Raw genomic sequence first — 12,502 nt, 5'->3', positions numbered from 1 at the left:
TTTGGTGTTAACCCAAAAAGAAATAAAAACTAAGAAGACAAAAGTTTCAAACTGCACCCAGTTAACTCTTCATATCTCCTGCGTGTTCCCATCACTAGAAACTTAGAACAATTAAACAGATGGAATAAAAAAGCAGATCCTCCCCTTCTCACCCCAAGTCCCTGTCTAGTGGCACATGTCTATCATCTATCCTGGGAGAGGGATAGCTTTAAATCTATTGGGATAGTAATTTTTTAGATTAGATCAAACTTTAAATCACTGAAATTGTTTGAAAAGCTGTAGACTCTACCTGAAAAGTTGTTAAGAAATAAAAAAGAAAACTCAACATAAAGTAATTAAAGCTTTACTAGAATTACAAAGCCTTTTAATGTTAATTCGTTATTAATTTCATAAGTCCTCAGTAAATTGATTAAATTTGTTTTCATAATTTATGAAGAAGAAAGATGTTAACACAAATTTTGGACAGAAAGGAATGCCTACAAATCATGTGAACAATTAACTAACTCATTGTGTATAATCTGAGGTGCACAGATACAAATGCTGCTATGCATGGTATAATTATCAAGGTACTTAGGACATGTCTCGTCTAATCTATTAAACAATGTGATGTCACAGATGTATATAGCATTTGAAAGTCCAAATCTCGATCTGAAATAATTTAGGTAAAATGCTAAATCCATGAAGTAGAACAACTGTCAAAATACTTACACATGAAATTAAAAGATTATACACTCTAGGTTCTATTCAAAAAAGTTCACTCAGTAAATATTAAGTGAACATAATTTATGTTTCAGACATTGTTTTAGCAATGAGGGATAGGATGCTTTCTACCTTCAGGGAGTTGACATTAATTGAAAGAAAAGAGAGTGTCAAATAATAATAGTGAAATATGATGAGTAAAATGGAAGTACAGATTTCTGTTTCTTGTGATAAGTAATTGGCATCAATTTAACCATCTCAATAAAAACAACTTTTTAATGTGTAAAGCCATGAGAGTCATTATGAAGATATAACACAAAATATTTATACACCAAATAACAATGCATTTACCTTTATGAGGCAAAATCTACAGGAGAAAAAGGGAAATACAGATAGTAACACACCAAAAATTGAAGAGGGAAAATAAATAATTAAATTTCCAACTCAAAAGAAAAAGCAAAACAAAATAAAATATAATGAAGGTTATAATAAAGACAAAGTAGAAATTACAAGGTAGTTAATAGAAAAACAGTAGAGCTCATTCATTAATAATGGAAATTCTGAAAAAATCCACTTCTCTTAATTTTCTTGATCAGAAAAAAGGGGGTAATAATACAAAATATAAAATAGGAAATAACAAATGGGAACTAAACATTGAAACAGAAAAAGGGTTTTTTTTTAATCCTAAGAAATTACTTTGAAGACTTCTTTGCAGATAAACTTGAAAACCTAAATAAAAGAGATAGTTTTCCTAGGCAAATACAGATTACCAAAAATGAGTAGAAAGCACAAACAGACCAAATTTCATAGGAGAACAAAGTGATCAAAGTGATTAACTATTTCCAAAAAGCACAAGACCTGGATGAATTTATAATGGAATTCTATCAAACTTCCAAAAGTCAGATGATGCTAACACCCAGATAAAGTGCTACACCTTTGAGAATGAAGGAAAATACCTTTTCATGAAACAAATGTAAAAGGATGGCTAAAACAAATGAAGACAGTACTCAAAAATAAAAGATGAATATCACTTATAAATACCAATACAAAATACTAAATAATATATTACCAAGCAGAATCCAATACCTCATTAAGTTTATAATATATCATGACCAAGAAAGCTTTAGTCCAGAATGCAAATTGTTTCAATTAATACTATACACCATACTAATAGATTTAAAGAGGATAAAGCTCAAAATTATTTCCGGAAATGTTGAAAAAGTCTTTGAAAAATTTCAGTACCAATTCCTGATTTTAAAACTAAATCAAGCAAATCAAGGGATAAGTTCTTAATGTGAATATTCATATGAAGAAACACTAGAGTCATTTCCATAAGAACTAAAACGAGGCAAAATTACCCATTATCTCCACTACTATTCATTATTATATTAGACATGTTTGACAATGAAACAACATAATGCTTTTAGACAAGATAATTCGATTAGTTGCATATGAGTTGGTAAATAAAATAAATACTTTTTTGTATATGGTATGATAGCATATTTTGAAAACACATGATGCTTAAACTAACAAAAAAAATCAGTAAGGCAGCAGGAAGGTAGTAAGATATAAAATGAACATTCATAAATCAATGACATTGATATGCAAAACCAGAAATCAGGTAGAGGACATTAGAGTTGAGGAAATATTTACAGGAGAAAAAAATTAAATACTTAGGATTCAATTTAAGAAATATGAAAAATCTATGAGTAAATCTTAAAACATTCCAGAGAGATACAAAATTAACATGAAGATTTAGAAAGACAGCCCATGTTCCCATATTAGATGATTCAATGTTATAAAGATGTTAGTTTTCCCAAAGTTAATTTACAAATTTAATGCAATCCCAATAAAAATACCAACAGCTCTTTTTTAAATGTATCTAAACTTGTTGATAATAAAGCTCCTATTTTTTTTTAAATGACACGCAATAGCCAGGAAAACTGAAAAGGAAAAACAAAACAAAATGAAAATATGAGGTGGGGCCAGCTTTATAAGATATTAATACTAAATGTTTTAGTCTCAAAATACTGTTGAATCTCTAATGTTAATATAGTGTGGTGGCAAATAAATAGAAAAACAAATGAAAGAATGGAATAGAAAGGACAGAAATCACAAAAGTACATAAGAAAATGTAATATATGATAAAGTTGACATCTCAAATAATGGAAGCAAAGATTGACTTTTTAATAAATCATGCTGAGTCAACAGAAAAGCCATTTGAAAAAGATAAAAATTAGATTCATACTTTACACCATACACAGAAATAAAATTCAAATGCATCAGGGAATTAAGTAAAAGAAATAAAATCATACAAATGCTAAAAGTAAACATAGATGAATTCCATTCAAAGTGGAATATAACCAGTAACATGGAAACGAAACTGTCATAAAATGGTTAACATAACCACATTGAATGGGGATAAGGAAGAAAAGAACTAATCTAAGTTACTTTTGGGAACAGTATTTTGATTACATACTGCAAAGATAAAGGCAAAAAAAATTGTATATGAATATTTTATTCTAGTTAATTTTTTATAGACGTGTTAAAATTATAGAATTACTTTATGTATTTACTGGAATTGAACAAATACTAAAATATACTATGGGTAAATGAGAGCCAGGTGTCTCCCTGATGGAAAAAGAAATTACAGATAAGGAAAAGGGAAAGGTTAGAATGAACCCTATTGCCTTTGGATTGGAAACAGGGCTGTCAGTATTGACTTCTGGTTTATAATACATATACACAGGGATAGACATAGAAATATAGATGCCTATGAATGTGTGTGTAGAACATATATTTTCTCCTTCTGCCCAATGAGAAGGTCAAGAAGCAATGACACCCAATATTAAGAAATACACCTGGTGCTCACATCTTGGTTTCTAAATACCTTTCTACAAAAAGAGGAACCAGGGTTCTTGGAGAAATGATGAATTCCATTGCTGGATCAAGAGGAGCCTGGAAAATTTTATGTGTTAGAAAGTAAGGATATGCTCAGAAAATGATAGAATCATAAAAGAACAGAGAAATAAAATTATAGGACATACCAGTTGTCAAATTTTCATTTTGAGCAATAAAATAAACGATGGTAAAGGATAATAAACTATAAGATAAGACATATATCTAGAGGTCTACACTGAGTAAATAAATAAGTGAACAGATAAACAATTGGACAAGTCACAGATCCTAGTTACTGCAGAATTACAATTAATTTGTGTAGAAGGAATGATGATAATATTGACTTACCACTTGACAAACATCACAGTAATGCTCCTGCAGGTAAGAATCATTGATACAGACCAGAGGAATGGACAAAAGTGTGCTGAGAATATCTGCATAGTTCTCCCCAGCGCAGTATCTCCTCACAACATATTTATTAATCAAGAAGAAAGATAATAAACTTCACAGTGAAGAAACGTGGAAGAAACCACACTTAATGAAAGTGTGGTTTACATCACCAGTAATAAGATATATAAACATCACATGCCTCCTAACACAATACACTGAAAACACAAAATATCACTTTTGTGGTGTTCTTGGCAAAAATGCATAAACACAGCCCAATAATGAAAATATCAGACAAATTGAGGGGCGTTCCATTGGCCAGTATACTTAAAATTATCATGTTCATGAAACAAACAGAAAAACTGAGAAACTATACCAGGTTGGAGGAGAGTATGGAGGCATGAGAACAAAATGCAATGTGTGATCTTGGTTGGGATTCTGAACAGAAAAAAAGGACGTCAGTGAGGTATCTGCCACAATTTGAATAAGGTCTGTAGATTAGTTAATAGTATTGTATCAATATTAATTTAATGATTTAGATAATGGTTCTATGATTATGTAAATATTAACATTATGGCTGAAAGATTTCTGGGAATTTCATGGATAGATAATATTTTATTAAGCCTAAATTTTATTTTGAAAAAATAATTAAAATAATCTAGGAAAACAGAAAATTAAATCATGGAAAATAGATTAATAATAAACAAAATAGTGTAAAAGAATAAAATTTAAGAAAATTTTCAACAAAGAAATTTGACAAAGATAAAATTCGATTTTATGACAAACTAATAAAAACTTTAAAGCCCTTCAAGATTTATTCATAAATGAAAGAATAGATTACTAATATCAGGAATGGCGAAGGAGAAAAGCCCTCAGATCCTAAAAACATTAAAAATATCGTAAAAGATGTTATGAAACAATCTAACTCAAGTAAATTTTAAAATTTAAACTCCTTGAAAACTAACCAAAACTAATAAAGTAATTGAACTGCTAAAATTTTTTCCCAAAATACAAACTCTAGGCCAACATGACTTCACCAAGTAATTCTTCCAAATATTGAAGGGAGAAATAGAATCCATTTTAGGTAACTCTTTCAGAGATGAAAAGAGAGGGAAATATAGCTCATTTGTAGATGCTAGCATAATATTGACTCCAAAACTGAAAAAGACATTACAGAAAATAAAATAACTGGCTAATGCCCTTTATGAACATAGATATAAAATTCCAAAACTAAATATTATCAAACTGAATCTATTGATATTTTAAAAATATTACCATGTCACAACTAAGTAACATTTATTACAGACATGCAAATTTTGTTTAAGTTTTAAAAATCAGCCAAAGTTAGTTACAGAAAAAAAATTAGTAGAATAAAGGGCAAAATATGATCAATATGATGGTTTCAATAGGTGCACAGAAGTCATCTGAACCAGTAGGGAGGTAAAAAGAACCCTAGCAAAATAAGAAGATAAAGGAACTACAAAGAGCATCTTAAAAAAAAAGAAGCTTACATCAAACATCATAATTAATAGTGAAATATAGACTGGTTTCCCTGATATCAGGAACAAACCAGGACTATTCAACACTGATTCTAGTCTTAGTGCAATAGGTCATTAAAAAAGTATAATTTTGAAAATTAATTAGAATGCTCAGTATTTGCAAAATAAACACTTGGCAAAGTAGTCATTATTGGTAATAGTCATTACTCTCTGTGTTTATAGAAAATCTACATTAATATAACAATACATAAAGTTGATCAATTTAGCAAGGCTGCTGAGGACAGAGTAGATTAGCAAAATATCTATTGTATTTCTATACACTGCTAATAAAAACTTAGAAAGTAAAATTTTTTTTAAATCTATTTATACTTACATTAAAACTTCAAGTTAGAAAATTAAATCTAGTAAAATATATTCAGCACTTCTTTACAGAAGACATTAATAAAAATTGAACATATGTGGAAGAATATATGATGATCATGAATTTGGTACAGTAAAAATTCAGTATGGTAAACATTTCAATTTCTCTATATTGATTATAGATTTAATGCAATCCCAATAAAAATCTGGCTGACTTACATTTTGTTTGTTTGTTTTAAAGTGTTGCAGTGGGAAACTTAGAGGTTATTTATTTTGTAAAATGTATACATAAATGCTCAGGGCTGAGAATAACAATTTTGACAAAGAAGAACAATGTTGGATTGTCTACACTAATTATACTCTCAAGGCTTATAATTCTACATTAACTAAAACAGTGCAGCATTGCAAAAAATTGGAACTCCTACATACCTTTCAAATATTCCCTTTTATGAAATATCTCTTAGTTTTTCAGGCAGTTTTATCAAAAATTGCTCTGTTGTAGCAATTGTAAAATAATTACATCGAAAATGTTTAGATGTCTTTCTTCCCACGTCAAACTGTGAAGCTTTGAAAGCAGTACCATTCCAAATAATAATTGCCAAACCCGCAGTCTCTAACACACATCGGACACTCAAGGAATATGAAATATGATAAAATAACATCAGCAAATGTGGCTTTCACAGTCACCAAAATCCAAGAATGATTACTCGAACTTACCTCCTATATCTGGGCGAAGTTTATTGTCATAGCCTTGAAGCAAGGAGTTGAGAATTTGTGTTATATCTCCTTCATGAATCTTTGGTGCCAAGACCCAAGTTTTGTTCACTGTTAAATCCTCATCATCTTCATCATCTGCTTTATCAACACTAAAGAATTCAAAAACAAAAATTGTATAATAGAAAGTTCAACCAAGTAGTGTATTTTAAAAAATAGTTTAAGATTATTCTAATTATGTAAGAGAATAATAAGAGGGGAAAAAAAGCATTCGAAATATTTTACATTCAGTAAGACTAAGGCCTACATCATATGAACTGTCCTGTTTTAATAATACTCAAAAATGAAGAATCCAGTGCAAGAAAATATCGTATAATATTAATGTAATAAAGTTTTGCCACTCCCACAACTGTCATTTAAGGCCATAGAGATTATGCACTGATAATGTGAGGAGTGGCCCTAGATTTGTGCGGTACACAATCTGCACAACCATACGTAAGTGACTCTATACCACCACACTCTAAAATAAAAATTAAAAGGTAAATAAGTGCAGGAAAAGTTGTAATCATTAGTCTGGTAAAATGTATTTTAAAATGCACGTGTAGAAAAGAAGACTTAAGGAAAGATGAGTGAAGAAGGATTCAAAGAAAAAAGGAAAAAGTATTGAACACACCTATGCTTCTTCCTTTTAAGTCAGAAGAACCGAGACCCCAGACATCTATTCCAAGAACTCTGTCAAAGATTGTCTTACCAAATCATGAGTGGTTGACTCACTCTCCATATATATACATATATATATAATCACGTATACATATATATACATATTATATATATACACATATGTATATATATACATGTCTATATATATACATATATATATAATCATGCTTTCCATATATATATGTGTATATATATGGAAAGCATGATTATCACATTTTAGGACTAGAAGATGGACTTTAGGGATCAAATAACCCACTGCCTTTATTTTGTAAATGAGGAAACAAGTCAGTAGGGAATCAACAAAAGCACAAACTCATTTATTTTCAAAACTGAGACTCAAACCCTGGTCCTATAGCTAATGCTTCCTGCGACGCCTGTGTGTTTAACAAGCATAAAGTTTCAGCTTACTTATGAACTGTGGTAGAAACATATAGTAACATAGATATTCATCTATAATTCACCAAAAGTAACAAACTACTTTGTTTATTACCCGTAAGTAACCCCACCTTCATTTGAGTGAGATCAACCTAGACTTACACCCAACTTTAGTAAATATTAGTCCTCCACTGAAAAAGTATATATAAACTTTTATACTGGTAAAATCAGGTAAATCTATATTATTTATTTACGTATATTTGAGAGATGAGCTTCCCTCCCACAGTAGATATTCAAGTTTATCTTAACAGCCTTAGTTGATATTTCTACACTATTCATTCAAATCTCTTTTGCTGTGAACCTAAACATCTTAGCTAATGCAGCCTTTACCCCCTTTATCCTTTTAAATTATTTTTCAGTTTTATTGAGATATAATTGACATATAACATTGTATATGTTTAAGGTGTACAACATAATGATTTGATCTATGTATATATAGTAAAATGATTGCCACAATAAGTTTAGTTAGCATCCACTCTCTTTATCCTTTTAAAGAATATAAATTAAATTAAATTGTAAATTAAAACTTAACCTGTAAGTATTTGTACCTCATTTTATCTTTACAATAATTGTATTGATAGTTATTAACGGAGAGTTAATGGATAATGGAGTACATTATTCTTCTCAATATTTTTCCTCTTCTTCATGTCAGAGAATTATTCTTTTCACTCCACTGACTTCTAACTTGGTCATGTGACCTGAAATACTCCTTTCTGCAATGCATCCCTGTCCCATTAAACTCAGGTTTGGCCCTGCAATTTGCTTTGGTTAATGGAATACATGTAACATACATCACTACCAAGCAGATTTATTGTCAGTGCATGGTTCACCATATCTCTGTCCTTCTGCCAGAAGACCAGCCATACTCAGGCAGAGGCTACTACTACTCCATGACTTCACTTTCAGGGTGAAGGCAACATGAACATAGCCACAGTTGACCTACAATGGACATGTAGCCTGAGCGAGAAATAAATATTTAGTATTGTAAGCCACTGAGATTTTAGCTTATTACCACTGTATACAAATTTTATCCCTATGTGAACTCCTGGAGTACATTTATTTAACAGATTTTTAATGAAGTGCTCATTTGTATTAATTGTTTTGCTGTATTTAACTTCAAAAATATATACTACTGAAATAGTTGTATGATTTCCTTTAAATAATTTCTTATTTTCTCTCAATAAAATATATACATATGTACATACATACATTCATTTATAAACTAAAGCATTAAAAGTACTGAAATATTAAGAATCCTGCTCATGTGTCTTCCAGGAAAATTTTATCTAATTAGAACTTCTGAGATATTGTCAACAACCAAAATTTAGGGCATCCATCTACCTTTAAATCCCAGTTTTATAAAATAAAACATCTGATGGATAGATGCAGACCACTGCACGTATAAGAACTTGATTTTTCTTTGTAGTCAAATGGAAGTTCCCAGAAAAAATATGTTTTTCCTGTGTTTTAGGGTAGTAACATCTTGGTAATCCAGGAAGTACACGCTTATACTGACGTATATCCCCCTTTTCCCAGCTATCTCAGAGGTAATATAAAAATTGACCTCAATGACATCATAAACTAACTTTCCTCATTTTTGTCAAAGCAGAAAAGAAATTTCATTATAGTTAATTTTCTTCATTTTTCCTCCACACTTTCTGAATTACCTTCAGAATATTCATTAACTACCTTAATTTCACACTGGTATTATTTTGGTGACTAAAAAACACTTATAATTTTAAAGATAGTTCATATAGCATATCTGATGTTTCACTATCATTCATAGACTGGAAGTTTTGTAACATTTACCTATGTTGAATGAACATTCATTTGGAGGAAACAGGTATTATTTTCGTAGATAATATTATGGGAATTTGTAGACATTTGCAAGCACTTCTCTTAAATAATTTGAATGAGTATAATTTTATCATTATTGGAAATAAATATACTCCTTAGTATATAATTTTACTAAATGTTTATTTTGATGATTGATGTTTTTATTGTTCTTATCAGCTGTTGAGTAAGTTCCTACCATGTTTCATGAACTGAGTGCTAGGTTTCTTCCATATTAAGGTATGTCATTTAATCCAGAGTAATCCCATGAAATAAACATTACTATTCCTGTTTTACAAATTAGAAAAAAATAGATTTATAGAATTCGCAGGACCCACACTATTAAATAATAGAGCCATGATTTGAAACAAGATTGATTTAGCTTGAAGACTCCTTTTCTCTTTGAAGTTTCCGTGGTATCTTACTTTATCTTTGTTAAACAATCCTGGGTAGTTAGATTTTGAGTTTTCTAATTTATAAGAACACAACAACATTTATGGTAAGTAGTTAGCAAGTGCATTTGGGTTGTGCATGGGTAGAATGCTTAGTCTCTGCCTTTGAGTTCTGAGAAGTTAGAATAATAATTTCAAGGAATCACACACACACTCTCTCTGATGAAAAAGACTTTCTAAAGCGTGTGCTCAGTCTTCAGTCCAATGCTTTAATTCATTTATAGAGGAAATACCATGTATTACAAAATATGCTAATTGCTGAAAACAAAAAGATAAGTAAAATTTTATTCTTGATCCATATGATCTTATTTTCTAATGGAGAAAACTATTCAGATGATACAAAAAACCATCATATACAAAGATGCTTATCACAGTGTTATCTATAGTAGCACAAATTTTAAACAAAAGAACAGGTTTAAGTAAAGTATTATATGTCCATATGGTGTGATTGATGCATCCATTCAATTGGTGATTATGAAAAGTCTGTAAAAATATTAAATTATTTTCATAATTTAATGTTATATGCAAAGTAACATATAATAATTTGCCTTGATCAAAACCTAGGTATAAAATGGCTAAAGATTTAACTGGAAAGCAGTATAATGAATACAGTAAGTATTCTATGCTAGTGGAGCTATACAAAATTTAATTTTGTTCTGTATATTAATAGTATACTACAATTTTTCTGCATAATTTTGTAATATAACTATATGAAAAGGAGTTAATTTGACATTACTGCCTACCTAAGAATGAACTGCTTCTTCCTATACGCCAGATAGTGCCCAGAAATAAATTTCTAATCATAAAAAATAAGTAATTAAGTAGAGGTTTTTATAGAGACAAGTAGAGCTTTACACTCTGCCAAGAAAATGAAATTGGCAGCCTTAAAAAGTTGCCACTCGATTCTCCTGGGGTAGGAACATGGTTGACTGACAGCCCAGGCGCCAGCCCTCTGGACGAGCACTGCATCTGTACCAGATCCAAGCTTCCCCGGGCTGCTTTCAGGCAATAAATGAACATTGTGGCAATGGTAGTACAGACCCGTTCCTGCAAGACTAGGGCCTCCTCTAAAGGGCAACTTGTGTTGGATGAATCCTGCTGGCCTGGCCAAAGCCTGTTTAGTAGGGCTCTCTAGTCTGAGACTCTTTTAACCCAAACATCCTCTTTGCCTTATACTTGCACAGGGATCAGACCTCCGTTATTATCTGAAGTCTCTCTCTGCTTACTTCCACTTCCTCTCGTTTACCCTGCACAGGCATTTCTCTCAAAAATCTCTTACATGTCCAATCCCAACTTGGCATCTGTTTCTCTGAGGCTTTTGCTTCTCATATTCTTTAATTGACACTTGTAACTTGTTACTAAAGAAAATTTCTGAGTCACCTGTATCAGTGTTGTTTTTTTGGTCTTACTAACTTAGTTTAATACTTTGACAAATCCATCTGATTACATAGTAAATTATTGTATGTAAAAGAGTACTTTAATGATTGTATTACTCTTCTGAATATGACAAGCAAAAGTTTTAAACTAATGATAACTGAGAGATAGGTTAAGTGAAGACAAGGCATGCTAAGCCATATAATCATGAGGAGAATTCATCTTTACAGCTAGAAAATATATATATATATGTCTATAACAAGTCAATCAATCAATACAAACTATTTTTCATACATAGGGTAAATATTCATCAAGATTTTCCCAGGACAATCTTGATTTACACCTGTTGTCCTAGAATAATTACAATATTAATAGTAACCTCTTTCACTCACAAAATGGCCTAATTTGGATGATAAATTGTAAAGTCACCCTGGATATAGTTCATATAAAGTTTACTGCAATGCAAATGCCCTTGTTGTGACACCTAGGGAAGACTCTTCCATTATCTAGTAAGACAGTGCAGATGACAGCAAAGGAAACCATAAACAACATGAAAAGACAACCCTCAGAATGGGAGAAAATATTTGCAAATGAAGCAACTGACAAAGGACTAATCTCCAAAATATACAAGCAGCCCATGCAGCTCAATATCAAGAAAACAAACAACCCAATCCAAAAATGGGCAGAAGACCTAAATAGACATTTCTCCAAAGAAGGTATACAGATTGCCAACAAACACATGAAAGAATGCTCAACATCATTAATCATTAGATAAATGCAAATCAAAACTACAGTGAGATATCATCTCATACCAGTCAGAATGGCCATCATCAAAAAATCTAGAAACAATAAATGATGGAGAGGGTGTGGAGAAAAGGAAACACTCTTGCACTGCTGATGGGAATGTGAATTGGTACAGCCACTATGGAGAACAGTATGAAGGTTCCTTAAAAAACTACAAATAGAAATACCATATGACCCAGCAATCCCACTACTGGGCATATATCCTGAGAAAACCATAATTCAAAGAGTCATGTACCACAATGTTCATTACAGCACTATTTACAATAGCCAGGACATGGAAGCAACCTAGGTGTCCATCGACAGATGAATGGATAAAGAAGATGTGGC

At 31.0% G+C, this 12,502-nt stretch overlaps 1 protein-coding gene across 1 annotated transcript in view; it reads right to left on the bottom strand.

Moving 5' to 3' along the window:
• The window catches only part of GABRG1 (gamma-aminobutyric acid type A receptor subunit gamma1), an 80,616-nt gene that overhangs the window by 57,199 nt on the left and 10,915 nt on the right, over nt 1-12,502 (bottom strand). Inside the window, exon 2 of the mRNA XM_027103046.1 lies at nt 6,561-6,709. Coding sequence (XP_026958847.1) covers nt 6,561-6,709 — 149 coding nt within the window. The remainder of the gene's footprint in view (nt 1-6,560; nt 6,710-12,502) is intronic.

This window comes from Aethalodelphis obliquidens, unplaced genomic scaffold (genome assembly GCF_003676395.1).
Source record: "Aethalodelphis obliquidens isolate GAN/ISIS:26980383/991018 unplaced genomic scaffold, ASM367639v1 scaffold6, whole genome shotgun sequence".
Classification (NCBI taxonomy): domain Eukaryota; kingdom Metazoa; phylum Chordata; class Mammalia; order Artiodactyla; family Delphinidae; genus Aethalodelphis; species Aethalodelphis obliquidens.
This window is presented reverse-complemented; position numbering and strand designations above follow the sequence as displayed.